General features: G+C 36.2%; 1 protein-coding gene across 1 annotated transcript; it reads left to right on the plus strand.

Annotated features, from left to right (window-relative positions):
• Nucleotides 1-373: 373 nt before the first annotated feature.
• On the plus strand, nucleotides 374-1,351 carry Tas2r42 (taste 2 receptor member 42). The gene has a single exon (XM_027955949.2). The coding sequence runs from the start codon at nucleotides 374-376 to the stop codon at nucleotides 1,349-1,351; it is 978 nt and encodes a 325-aa protein (XP_027811750.1).
• The last annotated feature ends 19,192 nt before the right edge of the window (nucleotides 1,352-20,543 follow it).

The raw sequence follows: 20,543 nt of genomic DNA on the forward strand, positions 1-20,543 counted from the left end.
TTTTAAACATTGAAAGCTCAAGCCATGGACACAGAAACTGTTCGGTTTAGGATTTAGCAATTCTTTCAAAGAAACAGAAATGTTTGCATGAAGCTATGCACAACTGCATTCCTTATCAGATCTTTCTGGATAAAGATCAGGATTACAATAGAAGCAGAGAAAAGGATTTTCCTTTCTTTCTTTTTTTTTAAAATAAAAGAATTTTTTAAGCATATGTCAGACTGTATCCAACAGCAAGCAGTTCTGATCAAGACTGAAACTGCAATAAAAACAACAAAGACAAGAACCAGAAATGAATGCCGTTCTTCAAAAATTTGATTGTAAATTGATCAATGAGATAAAGTATTAGAAGTTTGGATTTTTTCCTATGGAAATGTTCACTGGATCTGGTACATTGTATCTGATATTGTCAATAGCAGAACTGGTCATTGGAATGCTGGGGAATGCATTCATTGGAGCGGTAAATTGTTTGGAATGGGTCAAGAACCAAAAGATCTCCTTAGCTGACTGCATCATCACCTGTTTGGCTGTCTCTAGATTTTGTCATCTGTTGGTGGCGTTGTTTGATTCATATATAATAGCGCTATTTCTACATTCGAATGGCCTTCATAAATTATCAATCTCTGTCACTATACTTTGGAGTGTGACCAATTACGTTACAACCTGGTTTGCCACCAGCCTAAGCGTTTTATACTTCCTCAAGATAGCCCACTTCTCCCACCCGCTTTTCCTTTGGCTGAAGTGGAGAATGAACAGAGTGGTTCTTGGACTTCTTGTGTTTTCTTTGTTCATGCTGACTTCTGATTTTCTATTGCTAGATAGCTTTCCTGGTGTCTTACTATATGTCTATGGGATAGATAAAAGTAATCTAACTTTATATTCAGATGAAAGTAAAATTCCTGATGTTAAAAAACTAATTCTTCATGGCTTGAACTATCTGATCCCCTTTGTTCTGACTCTGGCCTCACTGCTCCTTTTATTTCTGTCCTTGGTGAGACACACCAGAAATCTGGAACTCGGCTCCATTGGCTCTGGGGATGCCAGCACCAAGGCCCACAAGAAGGCCATGAAAATGGTGTTGTCTTTCCTCTTCCTCTTCATAATTCACTTGTTGTCCATGCAAGTGTCACCTTGGCTCTATCTTGCATCTCAGAAAAGCAAGTTAATTGTTTTTTTTTTTACATTAGCATTAAATATCTTTCCTTCAGGCCACCCATTCATTCTGATTCTGGGAAATAGCAAGCTGCAACAGACAGCCTTGAGGGTTCTGTGGCATCTTAAATGTCACCTGAAAAGAGCAAATCCCTTAGCTTTACACATACGCTTTCCAGAGTCTTTTCTGAGAAAGTGAACTTCATGAGGAGCCTTCGAGGATCACTTCTACTTTTTTTTTTTTTTCTTTTTTCTTTTCTTCTTCTTCTGGGCCCTTTTAAGTATTGAACATGCCTGAACTTTTCCCTGACTAGACTGTTTTCAATGATAATTAACACACAGTGAGAAAACAGAATTTTAAAGAAATCATTTTTGTTTAGTGTAACAGGGGTTCACCTGATGCTTTGACTATGTATTCTTTGTGGCTTCGAAACTTACATATTTTTTTCTTTTTCCCAATCTTCTTTTCCCTAAACTTCTCCTTCCTGATCTTTTCCCTGATCTTTTCCTTTCTGATCTCTCCTCCCTAATCTCATTTTCTCTGAATCACCTCTATAACAGCTCCCTGTTCCTGTAGATGGGCAGAATCACAGCCTCTGGGACAGAAGTCCCCTGTGTTTCTCCTTTGCTAGCAAAGCAATAAACCTTTTTCATTTCTCTCCAAACTGTGTCTTTGTTAATGAATTGGCATTGGGGACAAGAACTGAGCTTTCGGCAACAAATTTGGCACCCCAGATGGGACCCGAGAGCAGCTCCCACTCCAGCTTTCTTTGGCAGATGTGGCTCTTCAAGCAACCCCCACTTCCATACTGAAGATAGGTGGCTGGTGAGTTTGTTGAGAGCCTACCTTTCGAGAAATTGGGATAACGTGTGAGTTTGCCTTGCACCAAACCAGAGTAGCTGTTCCTTTGAATAAAGGGAGGGATTGAGGACCCATCCCAGCAGCTGCAAAACATTGGTTGCTCTACTTTGAGAAAAAGGAAGCTGAGCTCAAGAGAGTTGTGACAAATTTGGCCATTCTGTAAACTCCCCCAGTGTGCACACCAAGATCCTTGATTCTACACATCTGGTTTCCCTTTGTGGGAACATCTGGTCCTTCTTCATGGGGACATCTGTGGCACGGCTGGTGTAGAAGTTACAGTTAAGCGGGAATTGGGAATTTGGGATTTTCCCCTATCTGATCTATTTGTTTTATAGGTTCCCATCTGTTGGCCATGGTTTGGGAATTCCCTCTGGTTGTCTGTTTTGTTTGAATCTGTTACTGCCCCTTTTAAGACATGGCCAGTACTGCATTAATACTATAGTCTCTAAGGATAGATCTTGACTAATCAATTTAAAGGTTTCCATCTGTCAGCCTCGGTTTTGGGGCTCCTCTATGGTTGTCTTTGTGTTTCTTTTTTTGTACAATCTTGCAATTGGAGTTGGTCTGTCAGAGGTGAAGTGAGTTGAAGAAAGAGCCACCTATAAGTCTAAGATAATGTTTTACTGTAATGTTCTGGCTTTTAAATAGCTTTCTAGATTAATGTACAATCTTGCAGTTGGAGTTGGTCTGTCAAAGGTAAAGTAAGTAAAATAAATTTGTACCTAAATGTCTGTTTGTTTTAAAGGTTCCTGTCTGTCACCCCGTGATCCTCTAGTCTGTTTTTTTGATATGTTACTGGCCCTTTAATACACGGGCCATGCTGTGTTGATCTGACCGGTAGTCTCATAAGCAGAGGGATCTTGGCTTAATGGGCCACCTACAGGTATAAGCCTGTCTAAGAGAAAGACAGTTTATGGTAACACAATCTGGCCTTTGAATTTTTTTCCCTAGATTATCATACAATCTTGAAGTTGGTCTGTCAGGGGTAAAGTATATGAAAGAGATTCTGTATGTACAGGCCTTGATGCAGTTGCATGATAAAGGGTCTGAACCGTCAGGAACTAAGTTGAAGGTGCCAAAAGGCACTGTCTCTGGTGTGCAAGAAAAACCTGGCTTCTGCCCTGCCTTTCAGCCCCTTTTGTCTGGGTTAATGGAAATTGTCACAAAGAATGTGACAGTAGGTTCTGGCACTGTCAGTTTATGACCTGGAGACAGGAATGATCTCCCCGTTTAAGATGTGGCCAGGGGATGTTCATCACTGAGGAAAAGCAATTCTTGCTATAATAGTATCCCAAACAACTAAATGCCTGGGGAGACTGGCAGAATAAACAACTGTACCCAGAAAAGAAAGACAGAAACTAAGGCCAACCTGTGTTTTGTGGGCAGCCTCTACAAAGGGATCTCAAGGAAGCCCAAGGAAAAGGATGGAAAGGGCCTCCTTCATTGCATATCAATATGCCTAGTATAAGAAAAAGCCCAAAAGGAGCCTCTGGATACAATTGACAGTGGGAGACTCACTTGAAGTTGATAGCATTGTGATAATGATAACAGAGACAGGTCAGGCTCAAAAATATCCTGTGCTTCAACCTCTTGAATGCAACCTGGGAGGAAGAAGATTAAGGTACAGTTTTGTATATGCTGGATTATCCAATCTGCTCCTGGGATAAAATTTGTCGTATAAATTAAATGCACAGATAACATTCATAAGGTCTGTTTCAGAATATGAATTTAAGAAACGGTCTGAAACTAGAGAGAAAGTTATAGGTATGGAAATATATTTTAGTATGGAAAATTAGAAGGTAAAAGAAATGTTTCTGGATGAGAAAGCATTTTGTCTGGTAAAGTAATGTTCTTATGCTAAATCCAAGATGAAAGAGGACAAAACTAAGGATATAAAGAAGTTGCAAATATTCAAGTATGTCACAGAAGATTTGAGGAAGGTAAATCTCAAAAAGTTTGTGTTTGATTAAATTGGATACAATGCACAAAGTTCTTTGAACTTTAATGTACTGATATGAAGCAAAGTCGGAAACATTGATCTGTTCTTATCTATGGATAATTTTCTTGTATTTGTTCACTTTTATTACTTGGGGAAACCAAGTCTTAAAGGAATTAGGGTTTGTTTCTGTTTTAAAGTCAGATGATTACTTTGTGACTGGTTAAACAAGCAACTGTTACTTAGGTTATCACAATATAGTTGACACCCTAAATATATGTGACTAGGTATATGTATGCATCTTCGAACTGTCTAAACCTTGTCTAAGTGTTATGTAAACATTTATAAAATGAAATTTTATGTAAGTTTAAAGGCAAGATAACCAATAAGTGCTCTGTTTTATACATCTATTTGACATAGAAGGGCCACACTGTCATTTGAAGACCTATCATATCTGTTTACTTTGACTAAGTCAATTTCTGATCAGTAACACTGTGTCCTAAATGTATAAGAGATTTAAGGCTATCCTTTGATTTTTTTTGTTAACCCATGAAGACCTGTGATTATTGTTTTCATACACTCTGGATTCTAAATTGTACTTTAAAAGATAAACTTAGTTAAATGTAAAGCTTAGGAGAGCACTTTGCCAAATTGGTGGTATCCAAACTAAAATTACCTGTAGTAAAAATCTTGGATTTGTATTAAAGTAACAAATTTGGTATTTATTCATGTCATTTGTTTTATAGCTGGATATAATAATCTCTCAAAAAGTTATGTATACATTTTTGTGTTACTCTTCACACTGGAATTGGAATTTAAATGCATTTTTGGAAGATAATAAGGAGAGCCTGATCTGTTAAAGGTGACATTGTAAAACATGGAAGTATTCTGCCACTTTTTCCACAAAAACAAAGTTAAAAGCTCTCTTGGTCTTTCTTTGATGTATCAGATGTAATTATGTATTGTGTTACTTGTGAAGAGCCCCACCTTACTTGAGATAGGAGTCTGCCTCCCACCTTACTCCATATTAGAATGGCTCCAAAATAGGTTAGACTTCAGCTCATTTAAAGTTATGTTCAAAAGATTGTGATTTTTGTTGTAAAGATTCCTGTGATCTCAAAGAGGGGATATAATATGTAACTAAAGTTTCCTGTGATCTCAAAGAGGGGTTCTTGTAACTAAAGTTTCAAGAGCATAAAAGTCATTTTTCTTGGTTCATAGCTATTCTGAATATGTTTTTGCTCTGTTAGTTTAATTTTGTATTTTCCTTGTAAGTTTAATATCTGTTGCCTGACAGAGGTACTGCTTCTTAAAAACAACAACAACAACAAACCAAAGACCAACCTGGGTTAATTTGAAATGATAAGCCATAACCTAGACAGATAGTTTATAATGCTGACTTCTAGTACTAATATTAACCTCAATTAAATGAAAGGGGTATCTGTAAAATGATAGATATTGAAGTTATAACCTGTTATTCCCTTTTTAAGACTGGTTAAACTGGCTTGCTGGGTATTTAAAACCAAAGACTTGGAGACCACAATTCAAGGAAGTAAAAGGGCCGAGGAAAAAGCAGCCAACATTTTGTCCCTGGCCCTCTAAAGTTCAGCTGAGACTCAGAGGGACCCCTCTCTGGGCCCTGCAACTCTGAGTTACCTGATCAGTAGATCAGGGAGATGGAGAGGACCCCACAGAACAGGAATCCAACCAGTGCACATTCTGCAAAGAGGAGGATCTTTGGAGATGGAAATGTCTCTGATGCTTCCAGAAGAAGCCACATATGGTCAGCTAGACCTCAACCCATCCTGGCTAGTGGCACCACTGGTAGAGGAAAGCTAAATAAGTCAGGAGGCTTTGCACATATTCCCCAGAGTGATCTCTGAGGAATCTCAGCTGACTCTTAAGAGTAGATAGGAACAAGGTCTTAAATACCAACTTGGTCTTAAATACCTGGCAGGAGAGTATAGCCTAAAAGCACAGTCCTACATGGACATTTGAAAGGAAAAGCAACATTTAAAAAAAAATGTAACTTAAGATGTACACTTGTGTCATCTTTACTAAAAGTAAAGCTGGAGGATATAAAGGAAAAGTTCTTGTGTGAGAGTGCCTAATATTAATGATCATGAGAGTCTCAAATTTGTCCTGAGTTAATTTGAGTCTGATTTCATAGATCTGCAAATATTCCTAATATTCATCCATATTCATTGATGAACTTGATTTATTTTTCACTGATAAGATTATGAGTTACTGTCCTCATGGTTTTCAGATATTGGCTAAAATACGAATTGTTTTTTTGTGCTAATTGTTTACAAAAAATTAATGTTTTGCTGTCTTTATCGTTGTCTTAGCATGATTCCTGCCATATGTATGCCTTGTCCAGTCACCTGCCACTGTGGACTCTGGACTGCTCTCACGCTGAATGCTCTTAACTGTCCACGCATCACCTGATAGAGAGCAAGGACTCTGGGTTACTTCCCCCAACTTCACCTGCTTTTAGCAGGAAGTAGCTTGGATATGTCACCACGTACTTTCCATAGAAATGGAAGCTAGAAATTGACAGTGGACAATTGTAACAGGGATTCACTTGATGCTTTGACTATATCCCTTGTGGCTTTAAAACTTACACGTTGTTTTCTTTTTCCCAATCTTCTTTTCCCTAAACTTCTTCCTGATCTTCTTTTCCTTGATCTTCTTCCTGATTGCTTCTCCCTAATCTCATTTTCTCTGAATTACCTCTACAAAAGCCCCCTGTTCCTGTGGATGGGCAGAATCACAGCCTTTGGGACAGGGGTCCCCTGTGTTTCTCCTTTGCTAGCAAAGCAATAAATCTTCTTTTTCCTTTTTCTCCAAACTTTGTCCTTGTTAATGGATTGGCACTGGGGACAAGGACTGAGCTTTCAGCAACAGTAGCACAAAATAAAATAAATTATCCTTAAGTAGAAATCAGAAACACATGCTTGTACTGCTAATTTTAATTTGAATCTCCAAATTACAAACATTCTTTATGATTGTAGGTATTTGCTAATTGTGTTAAATTCCAGAATACATAATATGCATTTTCACAGTGACAGAAATCAATGTTTCTACCATGTTATGTAATAAAACTAAAAATAGAGTCCTCCCTCAACTCAGAAGCACACTCACATTCCACTACAAGATCACACATTTTGAGAATGATTGTGCCTGCATTTTGTTGCAATCTGATCACTAGAATTGTTAGAGGAACAAATAGAAACAAGACATTTGAAAAGATCAAGAGGGGAGGCACAGAAAACAAAATTTGTAACAGAATAACAAAGTTCTTGCTAAATTTGGAAGTACATATGTATGTATAGTGCTATGGTAATCTAAGTTTAGATATAGTAACTATAAATTATGAATAGGGTTAAGGTATAGAAATTTACAACATGATAATTTTGACAATAGGGATTATGGCATTGTATATATGACATACATGTGTATATAGTGAAATTCTTTATATTGTGTGAGAATAAAGAAACAAAAAGCTGCAATTAAAGGTCGTATGTGCTTTAGTTTGAACTCGATGGAGCTGTATGTAAGGGTACTGCTCTACTGCTATTCCCTGGGTTAATATTTCCTGTCCTTATATATAAAACTAAGGTGTAAGTACATCTGAGGTCTGTGCTAATTCCATGTATCAATACTGATGATGATGGCTTTATTGATAATATAGCATCTATTTTACTTGGTAATTTTCATTTTACAAAATAAAATGTGTATGTTATTTTGGGTATACTAAATATTTTATAAAAAATTCTAATTATCTTGCCTTTGAAAAAGGTAATGTGCAAATCAAGCTAAGTGCATTTTAGATTTAAATACTGAGTTTGTTTTGTTTTACATATTTTTTCATGTAAATGATTTAAAGATAACTTTGTACTTTTTACAATATGATAATCAAAAACATTAGTTTTTAGTGTTACTGCATTTTTGATAAGCAAGATAAAATAATTTAGCCAACTTGTGAGCAACTTTTCCTTCTAATTAGGGGTAAATGAGTACAGAGGCCTATTCTTGACAATAGGAGTACAGCAAAGGACTGTGGTTACCCAGCCCACAGGCAAGGGAAATTGCAATTGACATGTGTATAAGTGAATGGCAAGTGAGATCAAGTGCTACACTTCTACTATCCCTACATTAAGGCCCTTCAGGTGACTCAGTAGCAGCCAAGCCACAGTCAAAGAAGAACCTCTCTCAACTCATGCATTGCCAGGCCCATGCACTCTGGAGAAGAAAGACTGACATGATGAGAGCTCACCATGGGGTTCAAACTGTTAGGGAGAGATGGAAATTATCACTGGTTCTTACTGATTTCCCTTCTCTCTCCTGCTAAATAAATGTTCATTTTAAGAATCTGGGTGTAATGATTGTTCATTTCCATTCATCCAGTTAGGTAACTGGTAGAAGAGGAAAAAATAATATGTTTCTACTGCATAAATTGACTTATCTTTGGTCTCTAGGCCTAGTTCTGAAGGTATCTGATAAACAGAAATCAGGTACACCAAGGTATGCTTTTTTTTTTGGCTCTTCTGAATGTATACAGCAGATTAAAAACTCACATCCATATTGGTCTTTAAGAACAAGGCCTATGGAATGAGGCCTGGTGGTGATTGCCTGTAATCCCATCAAGGTTGGGAGGTTGAGGCAGAAGGATCACAAGTTCAAAGCCAAAATTGGAAACTTAGTGAGGCCCTAAGGCACTTAGTGAAACTCTGTAAGAAGGGCTAGGGATGTGACTCAGTGGTTAAATGCTCCTGGGTTCAATCCCTGTTACTAAAACAAACAAACAAACAAACAAACACCAAGGCATATGGATTTCCTTAATGTCTCAGATGGTTTATCTGCTTTCTCTTGGTAGGTGGCTTCTAGCAAAACTGTGACTAGATCCTGTCTCCTCTGAGGCCAGGTCAGGCTTTCAGGGGTGTTTGCATCATCACATAGTCATTCCCAATTCTCTTACTCCAGACACTGGATGTTGTCTAGAGTAATTTATGTCCTAATCCAGACACTATGACCAATTTTCACAAGAACAAATGGATCTGAAAAATTTGGTTGATGCATTTGAGAAACAGTCAACCTTTTCTGTCTTCTTGTACAACAAATCTAATTTCATAACTTTAATACACACACACACACACATACACAGTTGCAGGAAGATATCACAGGAGAGATCAAAGTTTTGTGTGAATTAAGACAAAGTGTATTTCTGAATGTACTTTTTCAATATTCCTTGGAGGAAACGCCATTCTTTATTCTGGTAAATCACAAAATCAATGTTCATGAATTTTCTTATTTTAATTACATTCATCATTATAAGTTTAGACTAGTTATTTTGTATTGTCACTAAAGCAGATACATACAATAACACTTCCTCTAACATGTGTAACACTCCAATTTAAAAAATGAAGCATATATAGGCAGTTCAACAAAGGAGGTGAAAATAATCTGTAGTTATATAGATTATAAAAAGTATGGTTATTAACTTGGACTTTGAATTTCACTTAGTATATAGCATGTGATTTTTATATTTTGTGTTGACTTTTTGTTACTGTGATCAAAATATCTGACAAGAACAACTTAAAGATCTTAAAGGAGGAAAAGTTTATTTGGGGCTCCCAGTTTCAGAGGTTTAGTCCATGGTTGGTTGACTCCATTGCTCTGGGTCCAAGGTAAGACCGAGCATCATGGTGGAAGGGCGTGTCAGAGTAACACCCCACTGTTTATGGTAGTTGGGAAGCAGGGGTGGGAGGAGAAGAAGAAAAGGGGGGAAAAGGAGAAGGAGGAGGAGAAGACGAGAAAAGTGCTGCAAAGAAGATGAACCCTTCCAGAGCACACCCACAGTGATCCACCTCCACTAGCCACAATCTACCTCCCTACAGTTACTACCTCATCAGTCCATTAAAACTAAGATGAACTGATTAGGTTACAGCCCTCATTATTATTTTACCTCTGAATATTCCTGAATTAACACAGGAACTTTTGGGGGGATATCTCATATCCAAACAATAATGAACTTATATTGCATCCTTCATACTGAGTTTCTTCTTCAGTGAACTCAAGTGTTAATGACTAATTCCCGACTGATTCATTTTTTTGTTTTTTCATTTTTTTCTGTTGTTTACTGCTAAACTATCAATGAAGTGTTTTTTCTCAGTTGGCTTGTATATTTCTTTCAGTATATTTCTGAAATATATCTCATCTCCATGGTCCCTTCCTTCCCATGCCTGAAATCTAGGGTTTTCTAGCCATCTCCAACTTCCTGAATTAGAATAAGTTCTTTTCATGTGAAATAGTACAAACGTCCCCACATCCTGGGTGCTAGACTTACATTTAAAAATTTTTATTCTGCCCAACTTCTGAATTAAGCTAGAAAGATTATAGAAAACATAGATTTTTTTTTGAGATTAGTACATAAATCTTCCATGAGTTCATATATGTCACAAATCTTTTTCTAGCTTTAAGGAGTTTATTTTCCTTCTTGTTTTAACTCTTGTTTCTTGTCAAATCTTACTTTTTCTTTTTCTATGCCCATGTAGAATAAACAACTTAGCACTCATTCATTTAGCAAATAGTTATTGAAGATCTAATGTTTGTCAGGCTCTTCCTAGTCCATGAATTGGAAATCAATCAATGGAGAACAAACAAGTCTCTTTCCTCATGGAGCTTAGATAATTGGTAGCTAATGGATGCTGGGTGCAGTGGTACGTGCCTATTTTTTTTTAACCAGAGCCCAAATGGACTAAATGGGGAAATGCATTGTCAGAGAACAAGTGGGCAAAATCCTGTGTGGAAGAATTTGGAGAATCTTTATACATTTGCACCTTATGGGTAGAAAGAGTTTTGCCTGTGCTTGAGGTGCTATAAAGCACACATCGGGGAAGTCTTGCAGAATCCAACAATGCTGATTGTTGATTAAATCAAAATCTTTGGAGGTGACTCGTAGGCAACAATATATTTTTTTAAAGCTCTTGGAGAAAATTCTGATGTGCAGTTAAAGTTGAAAATCATTTGTACAAAATAATACATATAAATAATATAAAGTAAATATATTTTATTGTGAAGTAATTTTTACCAAAGTAAGAATTGATGAAAAGGAGAATCTCTTATTCTCCTTCCCATCTGTTTGCTATTTTTCTTCCTTTTTCCCCCCCTTTCAGCTGATAATGTCTTATTAAGAATCAAATAACTCTATAGGATAACCAGTCAGCTTAGCACTCATTCATTTAATGACTTACTGGAAACCAGGTTCAAAAATTGAGAAAAGTTGCTCAGCCAGAGGTATGGATTTGGTACTACAACATATGATCTTACATTATTCTAAAATCATTCCCCATTTTCTCTGTTTAAGAAATCCTAAAAGTTTCAAGACCCAAGCCAATTGTTACTATCTTCACGAACAATTATCAACAACTGATCATGGGCTTTGTAGCACCCTTCTGTGTGGTAACTAGATTTTGATCAAATTGTGATCACATTCAATAGTAAAAGTGTATTTAATGTTGCTCGTTCCACTACTGTGAGTTCCTTGATGTTACTACATTACTCTATAACACAATCTTAAACATGTTGGAGTTTATTTAATGAAACTAATAAATGATGTGTATATTTAGAGATTATTTTTAGAGAGTTTTATGAAAATTAAATCCAAAAGGCATTGAGTTTCAGTTAAGGAGGAAAGTACAAATCAGTGTAAAGAAATCTATTTCGTATTTTCATGTTTGCATATCTGACTTCCTTTTCCAGACGTCCTTACTGGTGGAAAATTGTTGCAGTGCCAATGTTGTGTAGGTACATTTTCTGTTTAACTTGGAAATCAGTAGCCAATTGAAAGTAATGTTAATCATTTAGACCTTTGAGACTGAATCTCTTGGCATATATTTCAGGACTAAGGGCTAGAATTAACATGAAAAAAGAGAAAGGCTGGGTGCAGTGGTACGTGCCTATAATCCCAGAGGCTCCAGAGGCTGAGGCAGGAGAATCACAAGTTCAAATCCAGCTCAACAACTTAGCCAGGCCCTAAGCAACTTAGTGAAACCCTGCCTCTAAATAAAATATAAAAGGGGCTGGGGATGTGATGTGGCTCAGTGATTAGGTGCAATTCCCAGTACCAAAAGAGAGGGGAGGTGAAGGAGAGAGAGAGAGAGACATCTTTTGTGAAGATAAATGAGCAGAACATTACTTTGAGCATTTTAAATATAAAAGTGAAAAGCATTGAATTAGATATTGTTCTGCAACATTTTGACAGCAAAATTATCAGTTAAACATGGTGTTGTTTTTCTGGATTTTTTTCTACAGAAAAGCCATCTGGAGTTGAAAATACTTTTCTGATAGTGGCAATAGGAGAATTCATAGTCAGAATGCTGGGGAATGGGCTCACTATACCAGCTGACTTCATTAACTGGGTGAAAAATCAAAAGAGCTCCTCAGGCAAATGCATCCTCACTAGCCTGGCTATCTGGAGTCAGCCATCTTTAGATAATGCTATTTAATCATTGATCATGGTGTTTATGGCCACTTCTATAGGCCATAAACTAGCAAGCTAGTTAAATTAGCAAAACTTGTTGTTGTATTTTGGACCAATTGCCTAGCTCTCTCTCTCTGGTTTACCACCTGATCTTCCATCCCTGCTTCACCTGGCTGAGATGGGGAGTTAGCACAATACTTGCTACTTTAGGTCCGAGTGGGATCTTCTCTTTCCCAAACTTATGTTAACACACGTTTAATAGCTGAAGGATTAATGAACATAGACAATGTGAAAGAAAGATAACTTGGTCTTTAGATGTAAGTAAAACTCTGTGTCTTAACAGTTTGATGGTTTCTATTTGGAGCTCCTAATACCCTTAAAGGGCAAAGAAAAATGTTAAAGATCTTCCCTATCCATGTGCCTACTGTGACCTTCACACATCCTTGATGGAACATCTAAATAATGCTGCATTTTTGGTGGGTTTGGCTCACTCTTGAGAACTCAAGAATCATTTACTTATCTCAAGGCTATCCCTCTTTTCCTTCAGTGATCTGTCCAGTCCTTGTGTGGATGAGGTATCCTTGAGGAGATTACTAGGTTATTCAAGTTGTTGGAAGGAGTTTTCTTTGTTCTACCTTGTATTTAAAGGCCCCCACTGGGAATAATACTTTGGAGCCTCACTCATGGAGAGGACACTCTGTCTGGGACTTCCCAGTTGGGAACCTGAAAAGCTGCCCTAGGACTCCCCAGCTACATGACTTCAGGTGTTGGTGTTTCCCCTGATCTGCTGATGTATTTTCTTCTCTTTCTCTTGTCTATCACTTTTGCTTTTGCTCTTGCTTCCACATTATTACTAAAATAAAAGCTATTCTGTATAAAGAGTGTCTTTATTTATTGGATTCAACCTGCCAAGTTAAGCAGCTGAACACGTACGTAACACTTTAAAGCTACACCACTTGTTTTTGTCACTGATCTCACAGCTCCCTTTATTCCTCTCCTTGATGAAACATCATCAATTCATGATTCAATTCCATGTGCTTTATTGTTCTCAGCATAGAGGTGTGTGAAAAGGCCATGGAAATGGCCTTCCTAGTTCACTTTTTTTCTATCCTCCTTACAAGTTGTATTTTTCTGATACTATAGAAACATCATATGAATTTTCTTGTCATTTTAACATTCACTATTTTCCTTTAGGACATAGCTAGCTGAGATAACCACTGTGGCATCTTAAATGCCACTTGAAAAGAATAAAATTTAGGCTTTATAGACTTTTTCCAATAATTTTCAGTACTCCAGAGAAATTAAACTAGTAAGACATTGAAGATCCATTTTAACTTCTGATTTTCTCACTGGAATCTTTTAGGTACCTTTGAACACCACAAAATTTCCTTAGAACAGCCTATAAGCTAACAATATTGGATTTTTAAAAAGCGATCATCATTGTCATTATAATACTTTCTACTAAGAAGAAAATATTGGAGACAATGTCAATGAAAACTATATAATGCAACACTTATTAATATTATATGTGTTGGAAATACATAATTACATTTATACTAAGGAAAAAGGCATAAATATTTAGATATAAAAATCCTCTCCAAGTTAGAGAAGGAAGAATATTTGTACAATATTAAGTGAAAAATAAATCAAACACTAAAAATGTTTGAAGTACATAATCTCATAACAACACATTAACTTTTAAAACAAATGAACATTGTATCACTAAGATCTGGCTTGCAATTCAAGCTCTCTTTCCTTTGAAGGATAAGAGAAAAATATCAACTAAATTTATAGGAAATTGTATAATTTTCCTTAAGTGTAAAAAACACTGTTATTTCTACTTTGCAAGGATAAAAGTGTGTGTGTGTGTGTGTATAAGTTTGTATAATCATGTGCCACATGATGATGAACCACATATAGAACTGTTTCCATAAGATTATAATGAAGCTCACACATTCCTAACACCTGGTGACTCGATAGTTATTGTAATGCTGTAGTACAATGAATTTCTCATGTGTTTATGGTAATGCTGGTAAAAACAGACCTCCTGTACTTCCAGTTGTGATCAGGACTGGTTCCAGGAGAATGCCCTGTGTCACAGGAGATAATGGCTCGAAGCACATTACCGCCCCTGAAGACCGGCCAGTGGACAAGATTTGGAGGTGGAAGACAGTGATAGTGATGATCCTGACCTTGTGTAGATCAGGTAATGCATGTGCTTGTCTTAGTTTTGAACAAAAATGACGTAAAAAGTAAAGGAATGAAAAAAATTCTAAAAATATCAAAAGTTTATAGAATAAGGATATAAAGAAAATATATACAGCTGTATACTGTGTTTGTGTTTTAAGACAGGTGTTATTCCAAGAGTCAAAAATTTAAAAAAAGCATGTTATATGGTAAATAGTTACAGTAAACTAAGGCTAATTCATTATTGAAAAAAAAAAGTTTTAATATATAGTGTAGCCTACATGTAGAGTGTTTATAAAGTCTGCAGTTGTGTACAGAATATCCTAGGCCTTCACATTCACTCCCCACTCACTTGCTGACTCACTGAGAGCAATTTATATTCCTCAAAGTTTTTCATGGTAAGTGCTCTATCCTGGTGTACATTTTTATATTGTTTTTGTTGCATTTTTTTAATGTTTAGAAATGCTTAGATACATGAATACTTATCATTGGGTTACAATTACCTGAAGTATCTAGTACTGTAACATGCTATATAGGTTTGGTGTCTAAGAGCAAAAGGCTGTATTGTTCAGCCTCTGTATGTAATAGTCCATATCATCTATGTTTGTACAAGTACACTCTATGAAGTTCAAACAATTATAAAATCTCTTAATGACACATTTCTTAGAAAGTGTCCCTATTGTTAAGTGACACATAACAGCATTTTTGTCATATCATGTGCTATGTTTTGGATGTTCTTCTTGTCCACGTTAAAAGTTAAGTTGAACTTTGATTGCCAACACAGTGGTGTTGGGAGGTAGGGCTTGCTACAGTTTGGATGTTAAATGTTCTCCAAAGGTTCATGTGTTTAAAGGCTTGATCCACTTGATTCAAATAGTGCTTGGTGGCACTATTTGAAGGTGGTGGAACCTTTAGGATGTGGGACACAGTAGGAGGGTCTTAGGTCTTGAGGATATGCTCTTTTCCTCTTTTTCTGCTTGTGGGTTATGTAATCACTGGCTTGCTCTTCATATGCACTCCTGCAATAATGTGCCACCCTCACCAGGGGCCCCTATGGGGCTACCTGATCTTGGACTTGAATACAGAACAAGGAAGGAAAATAAACCTGTCTTTATTTCTTAAGTAGCCTGTGTCAGGTGTTTTGTTATAGTGATTGAAAGCTGACTAACACAAGAATTTAAGGAGGTTTTAATGCTTCTCTCCAGACTCAGTTCTTGTTCTCAGGGGACTGGATTGGTAGCTTCAGGATGGGTGATTATAGAGCAAGTCTGGTTTTTTCCTCTTGGTTTTTTGAACATACTGCCTTTCTTCCTCACATGCTCACTTCTGCTCTTGCTGCCTCTCTCACCATGTGCTGTGCTTTTGCCACAATAGATGCTGAGCAGATGCCAGCCGGCATCATGCTCTTGGGCTTCCAGAACTGTGAGCTAAATGAATTTTTCTCTATAAATTGCTTACACTTGGATATTTTGCTGTAATGACAGAAAGTGAACTGAGATACCATGAATGTAGTATCTCTTATTAGAGAAAACTAAAGCAATAAACTCATGAGGGATAAGAATAGAAAAAGAGCATGGATTTTAGACATGTTTATGTGTTTAGTGCTGTGTTGACTTTATCATAAAATAATTAAGTTAAATCAAAGTAGTTGAAAATGTATATAATCTTAAGGCCAGCAGGTTGTTAATTGTGCTTGCTAATAATATAATTTTGAATATAGTATTTTACAATATTTTAGTAATTATAATTGTAAATATCAAAACTATCAGTGAAGAAATATGTCAGGGTTTACAACTACAAACACTTTTTAATGATAAACAACAACAACAACAACAAAAACTACAGAACATAAGTGCTAAAAATATGGTGGTTTTAAGTTAATTTTGATGAAGCAGCACATCAGTAGTAGATGTTGAAAAGAATGTTAAGAACCATCAGGGTTTTGAAAAGCATTTTTACTCCAGGAAACTGCTGTGTGCTGCTTTGATGTCTATGACAGTGATACATATATATCCAGATCTATACAGACATTTATATTGTACAACTCCATTCATTGTTAGATACTGTATAAGAAATGTCCTAAAGATTATCATTGGAATTATCTTTCTTTAGGAAGGGTAAAGTTAAAACCACACTGGCTATATTTAGGTTCTGATAGGATAATTTGGTTTAGAATGTATCCCTTTTAGTAAAAAAAGTTTAAATTACTTTGCAATTATTAGAACATTCCAACAATATTTAGTTTAGTACTACTAAACTTGTATTTAAAGCAAACACATTTAAATAACCACACACAGCCCCTGTGTAAACGTTTTGTTAGAATGAAGGCCCCACTTCTCATGTACTAACCTTGGAAAGTTGGAGCTATAAGGAGCAGGGCCTACCTATTGCTTATAATAGAAGCACAGTAAATGACCTTTAAAAGATAAAGCCTAAGAACTTTGATTGGGCAAAGGGGAGGTGGAATGGGGAGAGGGCATGGGAGCAGGAAAGATGATGGAATGAGATGAACATCATTACCCTAGGTATGTGTATGACTGCACATATAGTGTAATGTTACATCGTGTACAACCAGGCAAATGAAAAGTTGTGCTGCAATTATGCACAATGAATCAAAATGCATTCTGCTGTCGTATACACCTAATTAAAATTAATAAATAAATAAAATTAAAAAAGACAAAGCCTAGGGCATAGGCTGGGACAGTGGCTATTAATATATTGCATTCTAGTATAATGGTATTTTAAGAATAAGCTCTGTACCAACACTCATAAATAAGAGCCTGTGTTGGAGGCCCAAACTAGAATCTAAGTACACTATTATTATAACTGGTGTCATGGGATCTGGAGAGAATTGTATCCTACACTAGGGTTACATATTTGGGGAAAAAAATGATCGTCATTGATTTCTTGCCAATCACTTTCCCCTAACCTGAACTTTTAATTATGAACCCCCCTCCCTCCTTTTATTCCCTGTGTGGTCATACCATTGAGTTATAGAAGAGCTGCCCAAACAGGCTTATATGTAAGCCCTGCATCAGGTTAAAATTTAAGCTGAGAATATATTTTAGAGCATTCAAGCCATGTTATTTTGAAATTTTCTGGAAGTATGCATGGATCAATATATATTTCAAAGCATCTAAGTCTTGAGTTAATCTTGGATGGCTTAGCTGGTATGCTGCTGCTCTTAATTTAATATCCTTTGAACCAGGGACTTCTTTAATTGCATACAAGGGGACATCTGTAAACCTCCACTTCTACAGTCTACTTACTGGGAAACATTGGTTAGCACTGTGTAGAGTGACCTATACTCTAATCTGGATTGCTAAGAATACACCTCCAATTTAAAAAAAAAAAAAAAATTGGTCAGATGGTTGGTCTGAGCAATTTACAAAAATGTGAAAAATTTTGGGGTGGGTGACAGATTTATTTGTATAAGAAACCAAACATGACAGATGGACTATTTTTAGCTATTTGGTGTGTGTGGGAGTACCAATATAGATGCACTTTCAGAGGACAAAGGCTCAATCCCAACTTTTTTATTAGTGCCCCTATTGCCTACATGTAAACGAGATGGTTTTAGAAGTAATTTAGTTTCCCTCTCTTGTAGATATAACCTGGTATCTGAATTTTAAAGTTTCTCTTTTAATATTTTTTTAACTTCATTTGTAGATGAGTTCAGAGTTAAGACATTCTAGTTATTACATTATTGGTTGCATGCCGATTTATTTTCCTTATTTTGGTTCATGAAAAGGCATACCCAATTTCCCTCACTAATTTACAAAAGAACTCTGTTCCTGGTATTTGCTGATGCATGTCATTACCTCACTGTGTATATTTGGTGTTGAAAGTCATAAAGATGGTCAAGATTTTCTCAAGTTCAATGCAGATTCCTAATCAGGATAGAAACCCTCAGATGTCCTGTCATTTAGCTTATCAGAATTGCTTAGTTTCTTATTTTCACTTGTAGCAGGCAATTGGGGATGTCCTTTGGCCGATCAATTCTCCCAAGGACATTGCTGATTTTGTATTTATGGAGAATGTAGGTGGGGGAGATTTAATTCTGTCCTGAAAGAGATTGGTGAGCTGGCCTGATGGGAATCCTGCTGAGCAATAGGCTATCAAGTTGTCTCAATCTATTCAGACTGTTAAGCTATTATTAACAACCTATCAGGAACTGGGTGACTTATAAACAACAGAAATTTATTTCTTATACATCTGGAGGCTAAGAAGTACATAGACAAATCAACATCTGGTGAGGGCCCCCTTGTTTGTTCATAGATGGCTCTGTTTTCACTCTTAACTGTACATGAAAGTGAATTTTCTCTGGGACTCTTATTTAAAGGCATGAATCCCATTCATGAAAGCTCCCGTCCTCATGACATAATAGCCTCTTAAAAATCCCGTTTCCTAATACTATCATCTTGAGGGCTAAATCTCAGGGTTATGAATTTGGTAGGGTCAGAAGGACACAAACATTTAGATCACAGCACAAGTGTTCTTGTTAAAATTGCAAGAGAATCCCGCAAATTCACAGAAATCTAAGTAATGGACTGACGTGACTTCATCCAACCCAAGTTTTGGGAATTTTAATAGTTTTTGCAAGATCCTTTTCTTGGCCTATGTGCTTAAAAATCTCCCAAATCTAGTCTTCAGGTTATTCTCCATGCTCAAAGTTTTTAGAAGTAGAATTTTCCTTCCCCTCACCTTTTGTTCCTATAATACTCAACTTTCATTTCTACCTTTTATGCCTCATGTGTATGCCTTATTTCTTCTTGACTGCATCAAAGGCAGAAAAATCCTCCATTAAAATCAAACTGCAAGATTCTGTAATAGAAAATTTAGTTAAAGCACATCAGGACAGCAATGATCAAAATTCAAGATGCCTGATATCTACTGTGTATAAAAGAGAAAATACTTCCCTTCCATTTTAGGGAAAATGTTCTTTTCTCTTTGCTTTTGTCCCTTTTTTCCAATGATAAAGGGCAGCAGAAAGTATAAAATGCTTAAATTCACATATTAAATTGTTTAATATTTATATTCTAATACAAAAGGCTCTTACTATTACATTAGAAAAAGAAAAAATTCACTCTTCATCAGGTCATATTTCTGTTTGGCAATTTGGAAGAGAAGATTATTTGGAATCACCTAAACACTGAAAAAAAAGAAAATGGAACCCCTTATGAAATATACTTCTAGGGACATCTAGAGACTTAATTCCCATGACCTTGGGAACTGAATCTAAATCCTGTTCCCTTATCTGAGAAGTAGTGATAAAAATGCTTTCCTCATATGATATATGTGAGAATTATGGAGCTAATATATTTAAATAAGTTCATAATTCCTAATATTAAAAACTCAATAAAATTAAAAATGTTCATGGTGATGATTTGCTCGTTAGGTCAAATAATCACACACTTTTACCTTGAATTAAAAAAATAAAAAAAAACTCTTCTACCCTTTCATTTATGTTATCGTGTTGACTAATTCTCTGTTAAAGCATATTAAAGTATGACAGTTACCATTCCTCAGTAATTTTAAAAATTGGTCATACTTCCTGAACAAGTTTTTTTTTCTTTATGTGTAATAATCACACCACCTCTCTGCTTCTTCATGCTTGAGGGGATCTCTAGACAAACCAACATTCATGATGATCTGAAAAATTCAATTTATGGGTAATAAAGTGGAACACTTTGATATTAGAGGCAAACATAACTTTGTTTCCTTTACCGACTATTGACTGTACTGAATAACCAACTAAATTGGCATTCGTTTACCTATTCAGCAATATTTGTTCTTTGCTTTGCATCAGACAATAATGTTCTAGGCTTGATGATAGAGCAGGAAACAAATCCATGGCCTCCTGGATGTTCCTGTAAGTGTGCCAAGAGGAATAAAATTAATTGTGAATTAGAACAATAAGA

Source organism: Marmota flaviventris, chromosome 3 (assembly GCF_047511675.1).
Source record: "Marmota flaviventris isolate mMarFla1 chromosome 3, mMarFla1.hap1, whole genome shotgun sequence".
NCBI lineage: Eukaryota > Metazoa > Chordata > Mammalia > Rodentia > Sciuridae > Marmota > Marmota flaviventris.

Bases quoted from the DNA above. Each gene is read 5' to 3' on its own strand.
- Tas2r42 (XM_027955949.2), top strand. From the start codon at position 374: ATGTTCACTGGATCTGGTACATTGTATCTGATATTGTCAATAGCAGAA.